Source organism: Anas acuta, chromosome 4 (assembly GCF_963932015.1).
Source record: "Anas acuta chromosome 4, bAnaAcu1.1, whole genome shotgun sequence".
NCBI lineage: Eukaryota > Metazoa > Chordata > Aves > Anseriformes > Anatidae > Anas > Anas acuta.
In genome coordinates this window covers 40475065-40502032 of record NC_088982.1, presented here as the reverse complement: position 1 = coordinate 40502032, position 26968 = coordinate 40475065, and the positions used below count along the sequence as shown (strand labels likewise).

Sequence of the window (26968 nt, the reverse complement as noted above, 5' to 3'; positions counted from 1 at the left end):
ACCTGCCCAGGTATTTATTTTTAATCTTGCTCCTCAAAACCTACTGCTTCTTGAGAGGAAATCAGAAACCCACATTATTTCCATTTGATCTTTAATTATCATTTTCTCCATTATGAATCCTTTAATGTAGGAATGGAACCTCACTACTAGAGTATAGTGAATACAACACCTTTGGGGGGGAAAAAAAAAAAATGGAACAGGGGCATAAAGTATTCAGGAGTTTAAAAAAAATAGAGAACAAAAAAAATAATGAATGGCTAGGACAATATGGACAATGCTTATACTAACTGTGAAAGCATTTCTACTGATGCAAATCGTACTATCTACCTACAATCTGACTGATCCATCTTTACAGCTCAGTATTAATACTGTGAAAAAAAGTAATGAACATTATTATCATGTTATTGGAAAGGTGTACCTTCTCACTTTCTAAAACAAAACAAAAATGCAATTCCGTGTTGTACCACGTTCTCCCCCTCTCACTGCACAAAATCCCTCCACCAGCTAACAACTCTGCTTCCTACTCCTCTCTCTTTCTAGCTTTCTATTCCAGTACTCAAAGCAGAAAAATCCCTGAGTATAACTGGAAGACACGTTTAATTGATTGTGATAATTAGAAGATATGTTTCAACTTAGACATTAAATCCGTGTATTTGGTTTGCTCTGCTTACTATAAGTGGTCGCATCTAGAATAAAGAAAAGGAGAATATTGAAATGCCTCAGCCGAAAAGTAACAGAATTAGTGAGATCCATGGTTGCACCCAGGGGGGCTGATAAGCTCTGATTCTTAAACCAATGCAGATTTAAAAGAGATATACTTTAGCTGTTAAGTGCTGCAGACAAATTGACAAAATTACAGTCTAATAAAACACCACATTGATATCAAAGTGAAACTTTATCCAGACAGTGCAGTAATAGTATTACTTTCTGGATTGGAAGGTGATGCATAAAATAAAATAGACATGAGAAGGCTGTAGGCACTGCAGGTGAGAGCTCTTCAAAAGATGGCAAGTGCCAAGTGGAACAATTTAAAATCAAATGTGGGTGTTAGAAAAAGATTAAGGTCTGAAATCATGGGACAGGAATAGCTACAGAGGGATTAGGAACAGGCTTAGGAAAAAATAAGGGCAGGCCAGCCCCAGGATAATCACTGAGCTGAAGGGAAGGCAGGGCACTCTGAAAGAAACATGCCCAGGATGCCATGAGCAGTACTGTAAGCCATAGCCAAGCAGGAATGCATACACTGTACTGAAGCAAAAAATAATAGTAATTAAATAAAATAAAAAGCTTGGAGATCATCACAGAATGCTTCCCAAGTGACAACCTTCCTAGCAGGATTTAGCTGTGCGCACCAAGGCTTCCTGTGCCCTTGAGTCCATTCCCCGTTGCATGACAAATCAAGGCAGTGACTCTGGCTGCTTACCTGGCTCAGACTTCTGTTTGCCAGGAGGAAGGTGAAAGAAGAAGACTTTCATGTCTTCTAAAATGCCAGGTTTATACAAAAGTTATGAATGCTTGTCATAGCTATTCCTTTTTACACCACAGCATTTGTCACTTAATTGTACGCTGTCAAACTGAGATGTCACAAAGTATATATAACCAATACTTTGGTATAAAACTGAATTTGCATCAATTACATCTGACAAAGAATGGAATGAATGATGTATTTTTGGAAGGCAAGTCATTAGTGAGAAGTGGTTTTGACAAAAGGGCTGCTCTACAGCTCAGACAAACCATTCAGTGTTGCTCTAACTGAGCTAAAAGGAACAATTGTTTCCTATGTCTTGTCTCAAAAGGCAGAAGAAAACTGTAGAACAGCATTACGCTCCATACACAGCTCCTTGACTTACCCACCTGCAGTGCTGCTGTACAGATTGCCTTGATTTTCCTGTTTTCCTGCCTCTGTTACTACGTCCACCAAGCCTGGCCCCTCCTCAGGTGTTATGCTACAAGGTGCATGCTCCTGTCTGGAAGGGCATATAAATCAGGTCACTTTTCCTGTGCCAGCGTTCCCATTGGCATGACTTTTCTGCTACTCTTAGAGTAGATTTTAAGGTAAACGGTCTTGGGGTTGTGAAGGTCCCTGATACTAACATAATGAATGGCATATCAGTAGCGGGACTAGATTCAAAATGTTTAACACATTTTCCCCATTTGCCTCCAAATACCTACCCAAAAGCACTTAACATCCTTTTCATTCATTTCAGTTCAATACATCGTCTTCTTGAAAGCATGCACCCTAGAAATGGACTGATTTTAGCATAGTACATATCTCAATACAGCCCAGATTCTCCAGTGCAGTGGGACTTTGACTCTGGTAAGTGCTGTGAAGATGATAGTATCCCCTAACCTAAAATCAGATGTGTTGGCTTGGTGGGGCAACTGGTGATGATAAATGGATTGTTTCTGCCAGGTATACTTCACATGTTTGAATCACACTCTAGTTTATTTGCCTTCCCTGGCTTGTGTTGTTCTGAAGTCATAGACTTGAGAGGACCTTGTCTGTACGAGTTGAGTTACTTGAAACAGCTTACAAACCTGCAGTGTTAAACTGTGTAAAAGGCTGCGTGGGAACACTTGTTTTCTTCTTGGTTTTTGTTCGTTTGTTTGTTTACACATCATTGAAGGTAGACCCCTCCGTGTTTGTTTTCTATGCAGCCCTCTGGCAAAATATCAGTTACGGTTATGGAACAAACACAGCAGAAATTGCTAGGCAGAAGCAAGGGAAATGCATTGCCTGTATGCACAGCATACACCTCCAGTTATATATACGGTGTTCAGTTCTGCTGTCTGGGTAACATGGATATGAGTAGCTATGTGAAACTTACAGAATTCGGTGCAGTTTATTTCTCAATAAGCCTTTCAACAAGTCTGAATAAACTTTAACTACATAGATGTGTTCAAATATGAAGATAGGAGATATATTTGAGAGTGCAAAGAAGAAAGGTTGGCTTCTAGATCTCAGTGAGAGCTTAGCAGTATCCTGGGGCTGTGGAGAAAAGTGGTGATCTTGCTGGCTATTGGAATCTTTTAGACAATTTTATTCCTCATATCGGGAAGCTGGTAAGATGGTTCTCCTTGCATTGGTATGTATGGAAGATCTGAGTAGTCGTGCTGCTTCATTCCCTTTCTTCACAGGTCCTGACCATGGATGAAACCCTTCTGTCTCCATACTGAAATAATGACTACAATTAATTGTCATGTGTCAGGACTTGTAAGGTGCCTGAAGCAATCCTTCCTCTCATGCTTTAATTTGTTTTCTGGTCTTTTCTTTTTTTTCTTTTTCCTCTGTTTGAAACATCCCAGATGAGTCAGAGTTGTAGATAGCATACTGTGAGTAGGCAATCAAACTAGGAAAGATGGTACAGTGATGCCTCTCAAATGCCCTGCCTGTATGCCTTACTTATATGTTCACAGTGATCTTGAATGCCTGAGCTAAGTTGTTGTTTTTTTGTTTGTTTGTTCTTCCTTCCTTCCTTCCTTCCTGTCAGACTGCCAGGCACCATTACAAATGTTTTAATCCATTTGCCTAAGAAAACAAGGTTTATGTAGTCATATCCAGTTTTGGCATCCAATAAGCTCATAAATTGTTGGCTGATTTTAGTGAAATGACAGGAAGGTCGTAGTGTCAGAGATATTGAGTCTCCGCAGGGTTTGGGCAACTGGGTTAATGCAGAGGCAGAAAGTGTGTTCCCCAGTGAGAACTTCACCGTGGCACACGTTGCAGTAGGACATACATATCTGTAAAAAATCTTTAGAGCCATGATCCATGGAGCTTACTCATTCGTTTCTTTTTATTTATTTATTTATTTTTCTTACAGTATAGTTTCTGGGCTATCTTGGTGTATCTCAGACAAATTCCTAATCTTGCAAGGCTTTCAGGTATTATCTTTCCTGTTCTTCGCCAACACCATGACAAGTTCTCCTTTTTAAGGACAAACATTCTTGCTTTAACTGGAAGCTTTAGACCTGTTACGGGCCATTTCTGTAGTATGTGATTCACTGACATGTGAAGGGATTAGGTCTGATTATCTGGCATTGTCCTCAGGCTTTATTTGATTTGAAGTGAGAGCTCTCCCGTGCAGTTTGTACTGACTTTGCACCATTGGTTATACAGTGGAACTTTCTCACGTAATTAGCAATGCCTGATAAAAATTTATTTTCCCAATGAGAAAGGACGCCTGGATTCATCAGTATTTAGCTTTTAAAATGGATATTTCTCTACCGTGTCCTAAATGTTGTAGCACTTAAGAGAAAAATGTGCTATATTCTAGAGAGATTTGTATTTCTCAAGGCAAATTCCCTAATGGTAGCTAAAAACCTTGTTTAGTACCATGTCTGCAAGTGAGGGGACAAAAGAACTGTAATATTCATACAAGGTGCTGCTTTTGATCAAAAAATGAAAAGTAATCTGTTGAGGAGCTACGATCTTCACGTGCAAAACCCAAGTAGAAAGAAGCAACCTCATGTAAAATTTATTTGTCCTAACCACTGTCTGAGAGTGTTTCACTAGCATTTCAACCCAGTTTATAAATTTACTCCTGGTACTATTTTATTTAAAACACATTAATTTTGCTCATCTGTCTTTTTTTTTTTTTTTTTTTTCCCCAGCAAATTCTGTGATGGCAGTTAGGGTTATTTTAATGACTATTTAAAAAAATCTATTACCTTAATCGCTCTGGGAAAGCTACCATTTATCTTCCTGCATGAAATTAATCCCTTTGATTATTATGGCTTACTAGACGGATAACTTTATAATCTCATAGCAAAAATATCTGTTTTCACAAAACATGCTAAGCCAATACACAACATCTAATTTTCACTGTTTGGATTTTTTTTTTTTTCCTTTCAGACAAGAGTATGGGTGAGAAATATCAGTAAATGTGTTCCAGAAAAGCATCACCTAACTCTTTATATCAAATCTCCTCTGGATCCTAGGAAGACTGATATGTCATTTAAACTTAGTTCATTGGCAAAATGCATTATTGTCCATTCATTTATACTTTATCTTCATTTATGCTTTATATCTTTATCTTCTAACTTCATCTTGGCAATGAAATGTCATACCAAACATACCATATATTCTCAGGAAAAACAAAAGCATAACACAGGGGCTACAAAAGCTACTAATGTAATAGAAAAAAAAATATTAATGTGATCCCAGCAATACAAAAACTTTTGTTAATTACAATTCTTAGTGAAAAATATATGAAAAGTATTGTATTTTGCCTTACTGATTAATAAAGACTCAAAATTGAGTCCCAGAAAACAGTGTTTTTTATCTTTCTTCTGCTTGGTAGCCTTGGGCTCCATTTTGTTACAACCTCTGTACACCTAAATCAGTGTCTTTCTCTGACACCCCTGTGATTTTAGAAAGAATTCTGAGTAGAAGGCGTAGAATTCTATTTTCATTTACCTACGGTAATAAGTAAAACATTTTTACTTTGTGGATGGCCTCTTTTCCCTGCATGATTTCACCAAGTATTTCCAAGAGTAGGTGTGACTGACCAATGCACAAAAAATTCTGCTGTTTGCTTCTCAGAGTTAAATAGGAATCGACTGAAGCAAACTAATATATAAATTCAACAATCAGTAAAGGTATACTGAAGAAAACTTTCTCCTTTTGGTTTGTAATGTGTTTCAGGGCTTGCTTTATGCTTTCAGGGTTTTATTTTTTCAGTTTCGTGTAACATTTTCATATGAAAACTGGGAGTACAGAGAAAAAGGAATATTTCAATAAAAACACCTTGTTGAGGGTACAGCAAAATATTTTCTGATTTACGCCTAGTTTGATGAAGAGTCTGAAGAAAGATACACATTCTTGCTAACCACCAAAGTGAAGAGGGCTGCCTGTATCCCCCACAAACATACAGCCCATGCTTCCTCTATATATGGCACGGCCTGACACATGAGAAGCTGACAACTGGAAAAGGAGTGTCACACAAATAACTTCCTCAGAAGAGAATAGCCTACACTAGCATTCCTTTCAAGTTTAGTCCCTGTCAAAAAGTGAAAAGAAAAGGTTCACTGAAAAATCATTTTAGTTTTTTGTAACTGTCAATGGAGGCCTGCACTTCCCCATGATCATAAGCATGTCTGATTTTGAAAAGGGCTGGCTGAATGAGGTCTTACCCTATATTCTTTTTCCTGTGTAGGCACGAGCAGGTCAGCAGGCAAGGATTTTCAGTTAAAGTAAGCAAAGCTGAATAATAATTCTCCACCAAGATTGTTCCAGGGTCTGCATGGTACATGCACCTTTGCTTCTGCAAAACACTAACTCCATGTGAAGTGGTGCCACCAAGAATTCTTTTACAAGAACTGACACAGGCATCTCAGAGCACTGGGACTGTCCTTGTGCTGTCTCTGCATGTTTTCTATGTAGGTCACCACAGAATGTTTTACTTGCTCCACGGACCTCTTGTCCAGAAAGGTAACAATGACTGCTCCAGTTAGAATTGTAAATGGAAAGGTAGGATGTTAGAAGTCGAGACCACCCGAAAGGGAACAGGCTTCCCACAAATGGCAGGAGAGTGGTAGTGGGCTTTTAGCCACATGTTGAAGTTTTTCTTAGAATTGACTGTCACCAGTTTTGAATAATGGGACAGGAGTTGTGAGATTGCATGTAGCAGCTCCATTAACATCTTCTTAAATTGTAAACAAAGAAAGTGGGGAAACAACAACAACAGCAAAACCCCTTGTTCTTTACTGGAAGGCTAACATAGCCAGCTGTAATATAAATTAATTAGCAGGTCATTCATTTTGATTTTTTTGTTATGCGAAAATGTTACGGTGCCAATAACCCTTCTATATGATTGTGGCTTCTGATATGTGACAGTTTGTAAATTTTTTATTGTTATTATTAGATCCCTGTGCCATCTAGGTAGGAAAGCAAAACCACAGTACTTCCTGGAGGGTGTTCAGCATGCGTGAATTACTGCTCATAGCTCTGTAATTAACACTCAACTGGGATTATGCCTTTTACCTGATTCTGCATTTACCTGGCAGTTTAAGCCATTGTTTCCCAGGTTTTGTATCTGAGAGGAAATTTCTTCAAATGTAACGAAATTGTCTTTGAGGCAGGTTCAGACTTAGCTTTCCACTGCTGGCAAAACAATTCCCAAAACTTTAAAATGTTGAAAAACAAAACAAAAACTGCCACTTGGGGACAATAGAGAGATATTACCGGAAACTTTTAGATATGTTGCTCCTTGCCTTCTGAAATTTCAAAGGCTAAAAGGAAATGCTTTCTTTCAAAGAGAACTGGCAGAGGTGTGTCCAGGTCTTCTTCCTGCATAGAATATGGGCCATCCTTGCTTCCTGTGCTCTTCAGGAATGTGCGTCCCTTTCTAAAATCTTCATCACACCTGGGGACCAGTCCATGAAGCAGTAGAAAACAGATTGGTTTAGTAAGTTGGTGTAAGGCACTGATTATATTTTGTTAGATCAAGCACGTTGGGGAACAGACAAAGAACAATGAAATAATGCTGAGCAGGAAAAACAAATAGGAGGGAGGAAGTAAATTTGCAATACCTCCCTTTGTGTTCCCAACTGAGTATTTTGGAGACAGAGTGACTGATATTAACTGGCTGTGTGGGTCACTGTGCTGAGACAGCACCTAGCAGCTGAGCATAGCAAGGATAAAACACCTACCCAGCCTATGTTCCTCGTTTGCTGCATGGAATAGTTGCAGCTCAGGATAGAAAAGCCATTATTGCTCTTGGAAGAATACATTAAATAAATAAACTAAAATAATAATAATAATAATAATAATAATAATAATAATAAAACAACAACAACAAAAAAAAGGGATTCTTATTAAGAGATATAGCATTTGTTCCTTTTAGTGAGTAAAAAAAAAAAAAAAAGACAGTTGATCAATTTTTTTTTGAATGGCTTCACACAGGAGGTTTGTGAATTTCATGTTAAATTAAAACAATAACTACACTGGTTAGCATTTATAATACATACGTGGTAGTTATGCTAGGAAAGGATCTGTCTGGTGTAGATAAAAGTTGAGTTCCTTTAAAGAACGGCTTGAAGTAGGGCTTGTGCCATTCAACTTGAGAGCGTCTGGGAGTGAAACTCCAGTCGGAGTTTTCATATCCTCAGGGTATCATGGTTTTTACTTTTATGAAATGTAAAGGAAAAGATGATTTGTAAAGCTTTAGATCAGGTTTCTGAAGGGCAGTTCTGGTAGAGTATCTGTCTTGCTGAGATCTATATGGTTGTTATCCTGATTCTATTATTAATTAAGCTCTGAAAAATACACTTATCTATTTAAACCTAATACTGTGACACAGAATTTCGAGAAAAATGGGATATTTCAGTAGATAAAACACAGCAGGATTCTGAAACTCACAGGAAGGAATAATTTCGAGAAGACAGGATGAAGAAGAAAGTGTAAGAATTTCAAGATCTGCACTAAGATGGTAAAAATTAATGTTATTCTGGAGCATAACACGCTTCCCTTTTAACCTTTGTTTCTGAAGAACCCCTTCAACTCTCATGACACTACTGTTTTTCCACAAGGCAACTTAAACTTTCAACATTAAATGACTTTTCTATAAAATATGATAGAAGTACTGCTTAGTCAACAGTGTTGTGTTCAACACGCTGTCAGACAGCATCGCATCTATGTGTAAAAGAGCAATGAAGAGAAACTGGTGTTTTTCAAGAAATGTTCCTTGCTTCCCTTAACTATCATATTTGAGATTTTTTTATTTTTTTTTTTAGAAGACAGCTTCAGAAGAACTGTTGACTTAAAAATAAAATCAGAGCATAAACTTGTGACCCTCATCTCTGTTTAAACTTGTCAGAGGTTCTCACTGGCTGGAAGAGATACTTTGCTAGTAGCAACAATTCAGTTGAATCAAGAAGAAAAAAATAATCCATACTCAAAAAAGTATTGTTCATAGGAAAATATTAAGCAGTGAAATAACAAACAAGCAAAAAAAAAAAAAAGTTAATTTAGATTGACGTTGTCTTTCAAGAAGGCAGAATTAAGTGTTTTAGACAACATGCTGGGCTAGTTCCCTAGAGGATGTAAATAAACATAACTATTTCCTATTTGAGTTAAAATCAATAATTGTGTTTTATTTTTTAAAGGCAGTTTAAAGAGACAGGGCTTCAGATTCTCGGAAGCATGAAAGATCAGGGAAAAAGGATAGAATGTCCATAGCTGGATAGATCTTCTACTCTCTTTAACTTGGAGTTGCAAAGGATAAAACTTGCATAAACTTCAGATCACCTTGATTGTTCTAAGGCCTCTGGTTTCTTAGAGGTTTTTTTCACTGTCATTCATTCGGGGACCCCAAAAATATATTATTTATGGAATATCATCACTCTTCTACTTGAAAGGTAGCACAGAATCACTGCAGTCATAACTAAAAGCAAGAATTATATTTATAGTGTTATTTTATGACCTGTAACAATCTTCTGTACAACATCAGACTTCTGTGAAACAGGGTATGTTTTCCTATGTCTGAACAAGGAAGAGACAAAGGATTTGCTGTGAGTTTGAGAACCTTAACCTTAAACGCACTGTGATCCTCAAGACAGAGCATAAAGAACAGCAGTATCTGGGAGCAAATGGAGAGTCCTCTACAGCAGGTGTTCTGCTTTCCCCTTACCCAGAGAGACTAGGCATTCCAATGAATATTTTAGGAGTAAGAACATTTGGATGAGTACTAGCCATATGCCTGAAGACAGGTTTCCTACTGGTGAGTGGTGGGAAAGTAAAGGACTGATTTGCTGAAAACTTTCTTGCTCTTCTCTGTTATGGAGAAGAGGAAATAGAGGATTAATGCAGTTTAGAACTTACTTTTTCAGACTGCAGATATCTTCATATGCAGTTGCAGCTAGGTGAGTACTGTTACCACACCAGTTCAGGGATGATGGGAGCTATTTCAGCAGCTCCTTCCTGCTCATATATTGATGGATTATATGTAATTTTTTGTACAGGGCATCAGTAAGAGTCAGATTTTTTCTAGAAGCAGAGGTAATTCTTCTTAAAAAATCAAAATATTAATATACATTAACTGTGAGTTAGATTCATATACATGCAATGCAAAAATTATAGCTTTATAAATATCAATAGGAAGAATTCAAGGAATTTGTGATTATGTCTACGAGGACTGTACTTAGAAGGTGTACAATAAAACATAAATAACAAACAAAAAACATAAATAACATAATTAGGACTTTTATTTAGTTGAGGAACAGCTGAAATTAGGCTATGCTTTGAGTTGTCCCTGGCAGCAAGTGAATCTTTTAGTCTGTTTTGAAAAGCAAAAATTCTTCTATTTAAGTTTGAGCAACTAAAGCATCTCATAATTTTGTAGTACATGAAAGCTAGTGGAAGCTTCACTGAGCTACTTTGGAACAGATCCACTAATTTCAGTGAGTCTCAAAGCAGATTCTGTCACATTAAGGATTTGAGCAACCAGAATTTGTTTTGAATGGAGTTAGATGACAAAATACTAAAAGGCAATCTTGATTTCATTTAATATGGTCCTGACATATGTGTGTTTTCGGATTTTCAATTAAAGCATTTCAATTTCAGTTGCGTAATGTGATTTCATGCACTGAAAAACTGTAAACAAGTTGAAGAAAACGCATAAAAACTTTTTTTTCAATACATTTTTCTGGTAAAACAATACCAGATCTTAAAATTTCAAATGTTAGCCTAAAAATACCCAGACTGAGACTCATGAGGCTTCATTGTTGCTTAATTTGTAACAAAAATGCTAGAAGAAACCAAAGGATCTAAATTTCTTTGTCTATGTCTCTATGACCTATTTGCTGTTCCTGTTCCCAATAATTGCAGTAGCTTCTGCTCTGAATCATGTTCTTGGCACAGAAGAAAAAGGAAATAACAGCCGTCTAGGAAGCAGGCTCTTCTGGGATCTTAAGTGTCTGGGGGACAGGCCAAAGCCAACTTTTGAACATTTTCCTTCTGCCATAGCTGCGTTCTTTAGGTTCTCTCTGCAAGAAAGTTGGAGGTGACTTAAATCACCTCCTGCTCATACTCTTCAGCTCTACTTTTGCGCTTGCTTGCTTGACCAATGATCTGGTTTTTAATCTTGTTCTGTTCTTACTGTTATAAAATGGCAAAATGCTTGAGAAGGCACTCACAGAAGTCTTCCAACTTTATTCCAAGGACTCTTTCTCCCCTAAAATATTTTGCTTCTTCCCACATCGGACAAGGCATAGGATAAAAGAGCAATGATCTATTCTTCGAAGTCAGAAAGAATTTCTGACCAATTTGCCTCTAATATTCTTATTTTCACTAGATCTATCCCTCACGACTATTTTAGAAACAACACAAATGGAAAGTTTTCTTCTTTCACTTGTTTCACTAAATGCATATTTCAACAGGTAAAGATAGGGATATTAGTAACTATTACCCTTAAATGGTGACCAAGCTGTGTGTAGGCAACCGAAGTAGGTTCAGTTAGCTTCCAGTTAAGGGAAGAGAATCTTAATCAGTAGACTCGGGGTGATTGGCATTTGACTTGGACCATCTGAGGTAAGGCAACATCTGCAGAAAGTTACAATAGAAAGTAATGAAATAAGTAGGTAATTATGTTTTTGAAGTCTGATATTTATTACTTTCTTTAAGTTTCTACAGTAACTGAATTGACATGATTGCTATGTAACTCGAGAAATGAGAAGAATAATGGAGTGGGAGGATAAGAAAACCCACAGAAGACTCCTCAGAGAGTAGGTTTGTAATGAAGTCATTATCTAAGTTGAGGAACTGACTGAGAAACTGAGGGATATCAGTGATTCATGTTTGTACTACATTTAAGGGAATATCAGCAGGTCCAGTGATGAGGTGTGAAAAGTAACAGAAATCACTTGAGCATTAAACTTATTCATGCTGGGCCCACTAATGTCAGTGGTAAAATTCCCACTGATCGTAAAATTCCACTTATGCTCAACTGCTCACATCATTGTTTCCTTTTTGTGGAAAACAGTGAGATAGGAAAGAATCAACAAAAAGGTTTAATAGGAGTGACTGTGATTTCGAAGAAGTCTAATTAGATTGTAATCTGACTGCAGTGCAGCTGCACTGTTTTCTGTTTCCCTTTACGCAAAGGACATTGATTAATGTCCCTGTGCAAAACATTCCTGACCCTTTTCTATCTGCATCTCAAATAATAATACTGAGAGGAAAGAGAGAGAACTTTTTACAGACATAAGTGGGTTGATGGGACTAGCAGTATTCCTTTGACTGATTTTGTCTTCCTTTAAGACAGGAATGTGTGAAATGGGTTATTAGTTTCTTCATGGTCTTCTAAATGCAAAAAGCATGAAGTGTAACTGGTGGTGTTAGACAAGTTATTTTAAGCACAGCTTCCAGGTATTCACCATTGAATGGAAGGCAGAATGTGCAGTTAACTGTTCTGTATGAGAAACAGCATTTTCCTAATAGGTGTTGGCTGCAGCTTGACATTAAGGCCTTGTTGAGTTACCAAAAGTTCCTTCCTTTGCATTAGTAATTTGAAGTATTTCTTCTTCCATTAAAATAATTCAGGTGAGAGATGTGGGTATCCTGTATTAATATATTTAGTAAAAAAAATTTAGTACTTAATATCAGTTACTCACCAAACTTTAAATTACTGAGACTGATCTCTTCAGGGCAGTCACTGTCTACTGTGTTGTTTTTGTATAATGCATAACATAACGTGCCTCTGCTTATGTTTGCCTTCCCAAGGCTATCTCAATACAAAGTAAGTAACATCATTATGATTCTGTCATACTTCTTTCTTCTTGTAAAAGGTTTTGTCACAATTCACAGAATGACTCAGAATTATCACTGCCTTATCCATAATATGAGAGTTGACAGCCACAAGTAGCACGGTTCTTTTTTCTGAAATGTAATCCCCTGATAAAAGTCAAATTTAAGACCTTTGAAAGGCCATTTACTATTTATAGTTGTTGTGGCTCTGTGGCAGGTAGTACAGTCTTGAAGTAGAAGAGAGTAATGTCTAACATTTATATCACTTAGGTGAGTAAGAGGAGTTGTGGGCATTAACAGACCGGGTAATGAACCGTGAGTTCTACTGATAGGAAAGTTTAGAAGGTTACTTTGGAAGTCTGGACACAGATATGTTTGAAATAAGACTGCTAAAAAAAAAAAAAAAAAAAAAAAAAAAAAAAGATGCATCACTATAAATCGTGAATTCTAAATTCATGAACATACCTCCATAATTATAGCAGTAAGAGCAGCAATAATAGCAATACATAATATGTAATAGTTATTTAATCAGTACGTTTCCCTATTTAATTTTCCTTTTTGGTACTACGGTGAGGAGGTTCATAGGAAACTAAGATGAAATCAAGACACAGACCATGATTTGTAGACATTCATATTTTGACTTCCAAGTTTTAAGATTTGACTGCAAACCACATTCCCACTGCTTGCTCTTGTGCACGTAATCTGGAATATCTTCTTTAAATCAATCTCATGAAAGCATAAAGCATATAGCATTTTAAATATTCAAAATACTGTAGAGGCATTAATGTTAATTTTGTCTCTCTCATTCCCGCACAAAAGAATGATGTTTTAATCCTCACTGTCTTCCCCCCCCCCCCCCCCCCCCCCAGCTCCTTCCTTCAGTGAAATATAATTTGTGCTGAACTTTGATAATTTGTAGAGCTTCCCAAACTAGATGTCAGATTAACTCTTGCTTCACATATGAGATCTTTCTATGACTGTCCTGAAACTGTGCTTGGACAGTCTTGAGAATGGTATGTCAGAGCTGAGCTGGAAGTGCTGGAGGCAGGAGGGCAAGATTTACAGGTGAAGAACCACGAAACAAGGGCTGTGAGAACTAGGAACAAAAGTGTGAAACCTATTCACTCTCCTGAAAGCAACTTCTCTGTTAATAGGTAACTCTGTTACTTGTTGCGGTAATCTTGACCCTAATGAAATGATAAACCTAAAGAAATCTGAAGTTACCCCAATGGGAATTTGATGGTTTCTCCACACCCAAGGAGGTGCTTTAGCAACCACTCACAGAGTATTTTCAAAATGCTAGGAAAGAAGTTTGATGCTGTTGAGTGTTCAGGAGTGAGAGAGGAAATCAGCCAAGCTTGGAAAGACCCTCCAGTGCAATACAAACACATCCTTTCTGAAGCGAATGATACAGCTCCGTCTTTCAGTCACTAGAGAAAAACAAAGTGCAGTGATAACTCTGCAGGAAAGGGAGTTGGTAGTTATGTTGAGACTGTGCTTCTGCTGTCATGTAGACTTGTTTCTCAGGTCACAGCCTTTGAAACTTCTGTCATTTACGTGTTAGCTTCATCTCTTGCTCTGGCTTGGGGTAAATCAGTTGATTCCCTAGGTAGTAAAACTTAGGAACAAGGCAAAAACTTACTCTAAAGTTAGATTCAGCCTGAGTTCTTTGCAGCTGTGAGTTCAGGCTCAGACACAAACTCAACTATCAAAGGGAATAGCCAGGATAGAGAATTAAGGGTAGAGAGCACCAATGGCTATCAAAGCATTAAGTGAATAACACAGCTGGACTTCAAGCCTTAAGAATCTGCATTTGCCAAGGACATTTATCATGAGCACTAAGGATTGTCTGCTTGTATGATTGTTAACGGTTTTTGATGTTCCTTATTTATTCCTGATGAAGCAAGTATGACATCTGTCGGTGTCTGTCTTAGGTGAATTCTTTGTGATAACACACTCGCTCTAATAATAGCAACACTTGTATGCATGTTTGCCTTCAAGGTCTGAAACGTGATACAGCTGCTAGCAAATTTCCATGCTCTACTGCTTTTAAACAGTCAGCCTCTTCCAAGATAAAAGGAGGACAGTTAACAGTATTTCAGGATGAAAACAGCATCTTGTATATAGGTACAGCTAGCCCAAGCAAGGATATATCATCATTTGTCTACAATGTCAGCCTGTTGGGTGCTGCAAACTGCCTGTTTAGCTTGTGCCTAAGGTGGCTGAGATGGACTGCTACAGTCTGATCAATCCATCATCACTCCACCTGCTGCTGCTTAGAGAAGATCAGCTTATGAGAGAATGAGGAAGGGAACAGCGGCCCTTGTATGTAGCCTCAGCCCAAAGCAGATATTTTTCCTACCTTCACATCTGCCTCAGGCCTGCCAGGAAAGGGACAGAAAGCTTCATTCTCTGGGAGCCCCAATATCATTTGAGTTCTGCTTTTGATCCTGCCCTACCTTTAACCCACATGATCAAGAGTCTTATCTTTGCCCTTCTTTTGTTGGGGAAGCTGCTGGGAAGGAAAGGGAAGGAAAAATAGTTTACCTGAGGGGGGAATGGGATGTGGATGTGAAGCTAAGAAAATGCTTTTGGAGGTGGAGAAGAGGGGAGAGAGATGTGTCCAGGGGGTGTTGGGAAGTAGGTATCTTAAAGGGAGACTAGGTGGAGTAGAGGGACAAGAACATGCCAGAAGAGGGGCAGGCTTAACAAAAGGAAAGGGAAAGATCCTTGTCACTTTCTGCAGCTTTCAAAGTGTTCCTCAGGCCCAAGACCCCTGCCTCTATTTGTACTTACAGACTTTCCCTGTACCTGACTGCTTGTTCCCAGTCCTACTTAGTTAAATCTGAGTACTCTCCTAATTCTCGTCCTACTTCTGCCAGCCTTTTCTGTCCCCCAATTCCCAATACTGTCTCTTCCACCCCTGAAAAATATAATCATTTTTCTGCCTTGGGACAGCATCATTCAATTTTGCTTTTGTAGCTGTGTAGCTTTGAGTCTTCTCAGCTATAAGGTAGTCCAATAGCTTAATGGGGAATCATCATGTTGTTAATGTGCAAGATACTCAAACTACTCTACAAACATCTTTCCCGCTGTAGAAACATTCTAACATGAAAAAAGATGGGTTACAAAATGACTTCATGATAGAAAATAAGTGTAATTGTAGTGAAAGTAACTTATAGACTTTTCTTTAATGCTGAAGTGATAAATAGGGATCTTGAGAGAATACTTCAGTGCTGCACAGAAGTGTCCATTCCATCAGCATTCTTTAAATTAGAAAATTCAGGCAAACAGAGTGTTAGTGAAGGGTAAGGGTTATTTTTGTTTGCTCAGTGAGTGCTTGCTGAACAATAAATATTTCTTTATTGGAGTGTGATTGGAAAGTAATCTTATGATCAAATATACTCTAGTATTTTCAAGTACAGCTTGTTCAGAGTACTTGCAAAAAGGGATCAGTCTCTGTGTGATCCCAAACTAAACTCTTTCCAGTGCCAGGCTAGAGGGACACATGGCAAGGTGAAATATTCCATTATCAGATAAAAAATATCGAGTCTTGGTTGATTACATTCCAGTAATGAACCATCTTGGAACTATAGATCAGTCTGTTGCTGATTCCTGTGCTGTGTTTTAATGCACAGTGAGCTATTTTCCCTGTACTCCTCAGTTTTGCTTAATTGCCCGTACTGTTGTTAAGTACCAAAGAGAGTCAAGGGGTTTTGACTGAACCTGGAAAGACTACACTGAGCAATTAAATACAGAATTTCCAATCTATCCTTACATTTAAAATGTTGCAGTCTTCTATCAAAACATTAATCCAGGTGTGACCATTAAAAGCAGAAAATCTGTATATTGGTTTTTAGATAAGCATCAAGCAGATGTGCAATCTACTTGAAATGCATAGGATACAACATGCACATATTAGCTCTCTTTAAAATCATTCCTTAAGACTGAGAACATGGATTGTACATAAACATATACTTTTGGGTCTGCAGTCATACTAATGTTGGCATAGTTAATAGGCCATGGTGAAAGAACACACTGAGTCAGAATTCTACTTCCACATAGGAAGTAAGGCATATTTTACACAAAATGTAACTATTTGCTTTCCTGTCCTGCATGAAGGGAATTATTCCTTGGGAAATACCACAGAACAAAATCAGGATACTGTCCACTGACAGCTCTGATTATTTTGTAGCCACAGCTAAAGAAAACTGTTAATTTATGCTATTCTGTTTAATCACTGTTAAAATACAGAGGAGAAGATGCAGAGACCTACAGGAGAAATGTCTAGCCTTGCATTTACTCCATGTGAGCAGAGAAAAAGCATTAGTCAAAGTAGCCACCTTTCTGCTATGGTCAGGACAGAGAGAATAATTTGTATTTAGGATTGTCTGGCTTGGTGTGAGGCATTGCCACTGCACAGGCAAATGAACTGCACGCTAATTTAAGCAGTGCCACAGGCCAGTGCTTGCACAGCATGTGCCTTACCTTTTCCTTTCACAGATGTGGCATGAACACAGCAGTACACAGTAGCACCATTTTCTGTTTAAACCCTGAAATGAAGAATCTCTTCCTTTCTTTTGATGGTGTTCATGTCACCAGAGTGCTATGCTGCTGGCCACTTTGCCCTACCCCAAGATGTTAATTTTGGGCTGGGTGAAGCACAACCCTGCTGACACATAAAGCATAGGAAAATAACAAACTCTGATTATATCCCCAAAATATCTTTTTTAGAGGGCAATCATGTGGTAAATTATCATAAAATGATTTGGATTGGAAGTGACCTTAAAGACCATCTGTTTCCAACCCCCTGCCACGGGCAGGGACACCTCCCACCAGAGTAGGTTGCCCAAAGCCCCATCCAGCCTGGCCTTGAACACTTCCAGAGATGGGGCATCCACAGCTTCTCTGGGCAACCTGTGCCAGTGCCTCACCACCCTCTGAGTGCAGAATTTCCTCCTAATATCTAATCAAAATCTACCCTCTTTTAGTTTAATGTCATTACCCCTTGTCCTACTGCTACACTCCCTAATATATAATATCTCCCCTTCTTTCCTGAAGGCCCCCTTTAAGTACTGGAATAAGTAGGGCCACTACAAGGTCTCCCAGCAGCCTTCACTAGACTAAACAACACCAACTCCCTCAGCTTGTCTTCATAGAAGTGCTCCAGCCTTCTGATCAACTTTGTGGCCCTACTTCAATTTTACGTATCCGTTTTGTGTATTTACAGTAATTAATGATTCCAGAATGAGGAGCAGAGTTAGAGATGGGGAAGTGTTTTTGCTTTGTTAACTGCTGTTTTTCTGTTTTGTCTCTTTGCAGGAAGAGAAGCTTAACAAATTCATGTTTAGCTCAGGCTTAGTATATGAAATTATCCTAAGCACATGAATTGTGAGCACTTTTATCTTCATCCTGTAATCTGGTAAATATTTAGGTCTTCTCTGACATGTTGTTAAACTTTCCCTTATGATACAACCATTGACATAATGTAGGTGGACTGTTTGGTAGTCATACAGTTTTCTCTAATTTGCTGCCCACCCATGAGAGAGAAGCAAGTAGGGAGATCTTTCAAACTTAAAGTGCCCTAAGTTCAAAGGTGTATTTGTGGTGGATCATTTTTGAAAAGACACTGAGCATACTGGACAAAAGTAATGCACCTTCCAATTATTTTGTCATGTCTTACAGTAGATGCAAAATTAAACATCTGTCTCTTTGATAAGCACTAGCATTGATTTTCAGTTGTAAGTAATTTTTCATATAATATTCTGTTTGATGTAAAATGGACCTTTATACCTGACTGCTAAGTCACTGCACTTTTTTGCCTCGGCTATGTTAGTGTAAATGCATACCAATAACACTCTAATGCAGGGTTTAACCCTTTTGTACAAGAGAGAGGATTCAGTTCTCAGAGTATTCAGTGAAGAATTCTTGTTATAAAATATGATATTCCAGAAAATTATTAGTCACTGTTTATTATCAAGCATTATCTGCCTAATGTTGCCCCCGTTTTATATATAGTGAACACTGATTCCTAGCGTTTTAATATTTTTTTCCAAAACTTTTCAATCCTCAGGAATATTTTCAATACCAATACAGTGATAATTTTAACACAAATTCTCTGTTTGGTTTCTGTGGTCATCACTGAAGTATTTGATTGTGGAATGTTTCAGAGTCTCAATGTGTGGGAACTTACTTATTTCCTTAATTGTCCACTTGGAAGAATCTGTTTCCATACTCAAGTATGGTGTATGACCCAATAGGCAAAGAGGATATTTTAAGGACTAAAGATTGTTGTTGGATTTTGTTGTTGTTAAGTTTGTGCTCTTGAAGTCTAGCTAAATTTGGATAGCAGCTTTTAAAGCTTAGAAAACAATAAGTTGCAGGACTATCCCATTTGACCTCTCTTTTTATATATATAAGTTTCATGGAGATTTTTGCCAGTGCTCATCCATTTCCTGTTTTCTGACAAAGAGTACGCCTCCAAATCAACCTGCAATTTATGAACTGGATATACTGCAAGCTTACTAAAAGCAATAGTTTTGAAAGATGGCTTTTTTATTGCTTGTTTCTTTAGTCCATCATGTTCCTGGATCAGGAACCCAGGCATGCTTTCTTGTTTATTTTTGTAAGTGCTACTTTTTTTTTTTTCCTGTCTTTCTTTTCTTTCCTCTTCTTCCTTCTTTTTTCTTTCTTCTTCCTTCTTTTTCTTTCTCTTTTTGCTTTCTTTTCTTCTTTCTTTTCTTCTTTTGTCTTTTTCTACCTCCTTTCTCTTCTTTCTGATACACAGAGCTAGACTGTTATCCTATTTACTGCTATGATTAATTTGGCCTATCCCTTCAATATCCTTTAAATTATTTGGGAAATCCTCCGGCATGTGAATGGTCAGTATGTATTTTACTTATATATACATATATATATATATATATATTTATTTATTTATATGTAAACATATAAGTAGCTGTTAATAATTGTTCCTCTAAATATAAAACTCTTATGTGCAACTTCTTTAGCCTCAACTACTGTTGAGAGCTAGAACAGACTAATCTTTCAGAATAAGGTGTGGGGTTTTTTGTTTTGCTTGTTTGAGAGTGGATGTTCACAGTCATAATTCATTTCTGTTTTCTTCTGTGGTAGAGTGATGGCTTTGTAGGGAGGAAAGTTCTGCACAAATTTGTTGATTAACCCTGGTTCACTGGCTGTGGTAAGAAACCCTTTTTGGGACTACATATATGTAGAAGTGGGGGCACAGGAGAATCCATACTTTGTTTGTTAACCTTAGCAGTAAGTAGACTTAGAGTTTACAAATTACTTCTGGCCAAGTATTTTTGGTTGTCGTTTAGGTGCATGCTTTGTCTCTGTGGTACTGCAGTATTGCTTAATTAGTATTTTACCCTTGCTTACTTAGTTGAAAAGTTCAGTTTATCCCAGCTAATCTTTAATCCACAGCAACTCCCCAATGTATTTAGTGTGCTGAATATATTGAGTAGTACATGTTGAGGCTGGAATAATAAATTAAAAGGTTATGTGTGTTCAGTGAAATATGATTAGGGATCTCTGTAATTTGCAATCCTCTGAACTTGGATACGTGCCGGCAGCAGTTCTATACTGAAAGCCTGTAGTACACGTGTGCTGGGTCAGCCTTGGCTAAAGATGGAGGCTCTGAGGCTCTGAACTCCTACCCAGCTGCTTCCTCACTTCCCCATCTCAGCAGGACAGGGGGAGAGAATAGGATGAGAATGCTTGTGAATCAAGATAAAGACAGTCAGATTGCTTACTTATTACTGTAGAGGGCAAAGGAGACTCAAATTGGAGAAAACTAAATTTATTGCTAATGATAATAGATTTTGGAAGTTAGAAACAAAGACAAACTTTTAAAAAACACCCTTCCTCCCCCTTTTCTCATTCACAACTTCATTTCTTCACTTGAGGTCCCTTATACCCGCCCCTGAGCAGTACTGAGGAGGCGGTATTGGTGAGTCACTTCTCTCTTCTGATCCTTCCCTCTCATACTTTTCCCCTGCTCAGGCATGGGTTCCCACCGTGGGCTGCAGTCTTTCAGGAAGAACCTGCTCCAGCATGGCCTCCTCATGGGCCACAGTTCCTTCAGAGAGTATCCACCTGCTCCACTGCAGCATCTTCCATGAGCTGTAGGGGATATCTGCTCAAGTGACATAAAGCTCCTTCTCTTCAACACCATAAAGCACCTTCTTCTTTGACCTTGGTGTTCCCTCTGCTGTTTCTTATTCTCTTTGTTCCCACCTCCTCTCTCTGACATTTGTTTATCCTTTCTTAAACATGTTTTCACAGAGGCAACTGCACACCTAACTGATGGGCTCAGCCTGTGGTGGGTTTGTTGCAGAAAAGAAAAGAAAATCTCTATGATGTGCTTGAAAATTAGAACCATAATAAATAATGCTACATGTTAACTAGCCTAAGAGTCTGGAATGACTGCGATGACAAAAAGGCTAGTTTAGGTGGAGATATTTTAGGTAATGACTGCCAGAATGTTGTAGGATTTCTTCCTAGAAATGAAATTGCTAACAATTGGGGTTCTTACAGTGAAGTTATAGAAATTCTGGCCTAAGATTTACAATAATTTTCCCTGTTAGAATATATTCTGAGGAAGTTTTCATTATTTTAGGTGGGATAGAAATGAGGTAAAAAGCTCCCTCAGTTCTAAAATCACTTGCATATGTTTTTGACTCAACTCTCTGACTTTAGGCAAAAGAAGGTTTCAGTTCTTCATCAAGGAAAAAAAATAAGCAATCTCAAACATAATGTTGGTTTTATTTGTAAAGAATGAGTTTGTACATTTGTTTGTAAAATTATTGCTAATGGTACATATCAGATAGTGTTTGAGCAATCTTGAAAAGAAAGTTACGTAGAAAGACTGCCCTGTATTTGAAAGTCTAGTTTTATGTTACAGAGAATGTGTTCTGTAAAATTCTTAGTCACTTTAGACATAGCCGAGATTTATGATGTTGAACTGACTTTGCTGGGTTAACTAACAGAGAGCTATTTCAGACTAACTTTAAGTTGGTGGTATTTTTTTACATAGTGACACTTGAAAATTCTACTGATTCTTTTTGGAATGCAGGGGGAAAATAAATAAATAAATAAATTTCCCTGAAGTACTGAGAAAGCATGAGAATGTAATCTATGTGTGTACTAGTATTCCCACACAGTATTATCCTGGGACATAAGAAAAATTCAAACTACTTCATTACACATTTTTTGACATTCATTTGTCCAAAGAATAGTTTTCACAAGATAACAGTAGTATAAAAATAAAGCTGTAACTTAAGTTGTTTAAAAGACTATCTAAAGATGTAATAAATTTCTCTGTTAGAAACTGTTTTCAAGTAAAAAATAATTTGTCTTGCAACTCTGCTTACAACGAGGAAACAGCAAACAAGGATCTCTGGCATGAATAGATTTCTGAGCTCTCTTGGATATGTTTATGTCGCAGCAACAGTTGTGAGTGAATATTTTTTGAAGTAAACATCTTTTCCTTGCAGAAATGTTGTCCAGCTGTACTGTTCAAATTCTAGCATATGAATCAGAGTCCCAAATGTTGTGCAAAAACTGGTCTGGAAGACTTTCTGGCAGCATCTGAGGAGTTAAAAATAGGTGAGCATTATTTTGCCTTTTTGGAGGATAAGATATTTCCATGAGGCTTTTTTTTTTTTTTTTTTTTTTTGCTCTTCCAAATAATTGTAAGATCTGTTTCATGTAACTGTATTTATAATTGATTTTACTCCGTAGTTTATTAACAGAAAATTTTGATGCAGAGTTAGGGTTGTCTGGAGGTATAATCATACCCTTCTGGAATGGCTGGTGCAGCAAAACTCAAACTCTGATGACCAAAAATATGCAGAGAACTTCAAGTACTACAGCTTCCACAAGACGAATATTTACACTGAAGTTGTCTCAGTTGTAGCTGCTGTGAATGTTGGAAAACTTAACTAGAGCAGTTTAGCAGAGAAAGAATGACACAGTCTAGAAGAACTACACTGTGTTGGAATAGAGTGAACTTTTTCTTACATGGAGATGCACATGATAAGAACAAAGGAATGGACACTTAAATTGAAAGATTTAATATGTCTCTCCAGTGCTGTTTCAGCTGCAGAACCTAGGGTAGACTTGCTGTTGAAAGCAGTTAGGTTGGAGATGAGTGTAGTCTGGGTGTTTAATGAGAGCAAAATGGAGTGTAACACCCTTAAGTAGAAGAGGGCTGTAAAATAAAGCACATACAGAGTGTTTTTTTTTTCCATGAAGCAAGAAAACCTTTGACTGTGGGGCAAGGGTACAGCCATATCTTCTTCTATATTTCTTATAAACAAAGGTATTGGTGGCATGGGTTGCTGTTAAAGCAGTGTCTGAGTGTTTATGCTTCTTAATTCTTACTCCCTACTTCTGAGAAGCTTGAGATTTGCTAATCTCTGCATTCATGGACATGATATTCTGCCAAGGAAATAGCTCTGTGTTACTCTTTTATTTCTAAATTTCTTAGGGTTTTGTCAATTGTGGTGGTTATAAAGTACCTTTAGTAGTTACTGATCAGTTACCAAGATAATTTGCTGTTGAAATGCTGTTCGTATGTAGGCAGGAAGAAAAGAGGCTCTTGTTTTAACATATGGTACACCTTGTTACAGTGGAATGGACATTTCAGTCATGATTTGCAGGCTTGGAAGGATGTAGCTAACAGTTTAATGAGAGGAGTCACAGATATTTGTGTCAAAGTCCCAAATCTTGTCAGCTTTAATATTCAGTGATGCAATAACTTACAGGACCAGGACCAGGGTGATGGTGGTGGGAGGGATGTGGTACATTCTATACCTTCACCCTTTCCTTGTTACTCCTTATAGCATATCCTTGCTATCATTTTTCTGTCCCTTTATATCACTTGAGCTTAAAAATAAATATTCCTTGCTTTCTAGCAATAGCAGCAAATTCATTCAGTTATGTGGCCACCCCCAAGTAAGCTGTGCTGTGCCAGTTCGTCTTAGGGCCAGGGAATAATTACTTACCCTTTATTTTTATTTGTGAAGTAATAGAGGTCTTTGATAAGTCATCAGAGCAGGACTTTGGAAATTACTTTTTCATTTACCATGTTCTATGGTAGCCTGACAGCTGTCATCACCATCCTACTCAACTGCTAAGGAGCTACTAGAAGCTCCACTTCCCAGAGTCAGAAATTATGACTTCCAAATAACTGTTTCAGGAGCCCTTGGCTGTTCGTGATTGTCCTTTTTCCTGCATTAATGAGGACAAGGCATTGTTTTAATAGCTTGGTCTTACTGTCAGTCTCTCAACCACAGTGGTACTGTTACAGGTACTCTGCTGGAAAAGCTTGTGTTCCACCCACTGAAATAATTAATGCTTGCTTTGTGTAAGTTTATCTGCTTGGGATCACTTCACCAATGCTGAAACAAAACATTGACTGTCCAGAATTATCACTGCTTTCAGGAGATCCCAGAAGACTGAAGATTGTGGGGGAGTGGAGGGGAAGATGGGACACAACATTAAAATGACCAAAAAAAAAAACCACAAACCACCACCCAACTACAAAAAAAAAACAAAAAACAAAAAACAAAACAAAAAAAAAAACCTATAACAAAACAAAAAAACTTATGTCTTTAAGGCAACACTTAGTTAACACCACTTCTTTATATGTCATAGCTGGATAACTTAAAACTTCAAAGCAACTTAGGAAATGCTATGAATTCTAAGTTTCCCAAGGTAGATCTTCATAATTTATTAGTGATATAAAATACTAGAGACTGAGGTTCTAAAAAGGAATTATGTCAGTGATAAAAATACAGTACATCCAAGGGATTTTGGATGAGTTACTTTATCCAAATGCCTCATACCTACAGCTAAGAAGATTGTCAAATTTGAGAGAGGAACACTGTCTGAAGACATCTGTTAGAAATGTAAGAAGTCGAATAATACATGTAAACAGGAAACTTGTAACGGAAAAAAGTTGCAGAAATTATCCGTAATGATGTAATTATCTTTGAATTAATTGCAGCAAGTTTGCCAAAGAAAACCCAGATGAATCATTTGAATCATTTGCTATCTTGTGAGTTTAAAGGATTCTTCCAAAATGTGATGTAAAAAGTCACAATTAAGGTTAAAGAGGAGAAGAAATTCCTGGCTGTCATAACTGATGATGATGAACATCTGCTGTTCAGTACTGTGGCCTTAGAGGACTGGGGAGTTCCATGTATTACTAACTGGATAAATATTAGTGACTTTAATGCTTGGAGATTGACCAAAAGAATGATTTGATTTGTCTGTATACTGACCAAAAATAGTAGGTTCTATTAATTATGAGAAATATTGGGGATTTTTTTGGGCTGGAGAGAAAACTTGTTGCGAAAATGATGATGCAAAATATGGCAAACTAGCAGGACTGATATGTCCTGTCTTACTCCAAGAATACAGATGTCAAGTGAACTGAAGGAAGTATATGGATCTTAGCAGAGCTAGGAAAGGCAACTTTTAAATAGAATAGCTTCTCAGTTTTACCTATGGCACAGATAGCAAACTGCTATGATAAAATATTGTATTGTTGTCATATTGTTCCTATATATTTGCTCCATATTATTCCTGTGAGAAATGCAACAAAACATTGATAGCCATCCTGTTGTGGTGTTGCCCACATTAAAATGAGAAAGGATGGGAAGCAGAAAAGATTCGCAAGAATGAGAGGGTACTTAGTGTGGGTTGACAGTAGAATCACAATATTTGTGATGCAGGTGTCTAGACAAATGAACTGACTAACTATTGTACATACAATCTAGGTTCTCAGAGTGTGTAGCTATTTGATAATCTAGTGCTATGTGGTGTAGGAGAGACAGTTTGTAGTATACCTCTTTACAAGTGAGTTTACCTGGAGTCCATAACCTACCAGACAATAATTTTATGTTTAAATGTCTTTTATCTTGCTAATAAAGTAGATAATACTTCCAGAAATATTCACTGATGCTGTTGTGTCATAGGAGGTTTATGTTTTGTTCCACTGTAGCCACTTGAATCTGCTATGATCTGCTGCACCTTCATGTCTATAATTCCTACTTACAGTCACTAGTACTGAACAATGGAATAGCTCCTTAGTACTTAAAAATGTAACTATCAGCTGACATGCTGCTATAGCTACATAAAATGACTGTTAGTACATATAGTGAATATAGTATTTGCATTCCTTTTTAAGTGTTACCACTGCACATTGTGCTGACACACTGAAATGTTCAATGTGTCTCCGAGCTTTTGCTCGTGGACTTTGAATGGATCCTGAAGTATGTTTCTAGCTGTTCTTTTTCTCACATAGCTATATGAACTAAGATGGATAATCTGAAATTGCTGCTGAGCCCCACACCAGCTACTTCACCATGAGCAAAGAATCCCCCTTTCAGAGTTACATTTGCCCCAGAACAGAAAATCTCCCAATAAAAGAGGTAGCTGCATTTCAAAATTTGCCTTTTTCCACTACCATTCACGATTCTGGCTTTCACAAAGTTCTCATTTCTATATTGAACTATCGTCAGTGAACACTTCTATTAACCCCTTAAAAGGGGATTTGAATGAAGACATACCATCACTCAAGTCTCATGAGTTAGCTGTTTTTGCCGGGACAAACCAGTCCCTCAGCTGCAGACTTGCAGTACTCTACTACCCTTCTCTTTCATAGAATCATAGATTGGTTTGGGTTGGAAGGGACCTTAAAAATCATCTAATTCCAGCCCCCCCTTCCATGGTCAGGGACACTTCCCACTAGACCAGGTTGCTCAAAGTTTTTGACTTTGAAGCCATAGTTAAAAGCAACTAACTGGGTTTAACTGAAAACCGTAATAGGAATAAAAATATTATAAGAGAGCCAACAGACCTGCAGGAAAAATGGGCCTCAGCTTGTTTTTTGACAGTAGTTCACTGAAGGAACACTAATAGGAAAATAAAACAAAACAAAACAAAAAAAGGGCAAAAAACTGTCAGGATAAACAACAAAAACAAGAGATGAGCTAAGATCTTCTGGGGAATGCAGATCGTAAAATTATAAATTTCAGCTAACAGAAATAACTATAGCCAACTGCTTTAATAGGATAGGATAATTCTATATTAATGATAATTAAAGAAGAGCTTTATCTGAAACTCCATCCAGTCATTCCTGAACTGATGTTCACAGGAAGGTTCCCACTGCAGATATCCTAATATCATCTTAGA

At 37.6% G+C, this 26968-nt stretch overlaps 2 protein-coding genes across 4 annotated transcripts in view; one reads left to right on the top strand and one right to left on the bottom strand.

Annotated features, from left to right (window-relative positions):
• INPP4B (inositol polyphosphate-4-phosphatase type II B) overlaps positions 1–26968 on the top strand; it is a 379692-nt gene that overhangs the window by 328642 nt on the left and 24082 nt on the right. The gene's annotated exons all lie outside the window — the stretch shown is intronic.
• Positions 21511–26968, bottom strand: part of IL15 (interleukin 15) — a 43138-nt gene continuing 37680 nt past the window's right edge. The window contains exon 7 of the mRNA XM_068680826.1: positions 21511–22354. Coding sequence (XP_068536927.1) covers positions 22283–22354 — 72 coding nt within the window. The 3' untranslated portion in view covers positions 21511–22282. The remainder of the gene's footprint in view (positions 22355–26968) is intronic.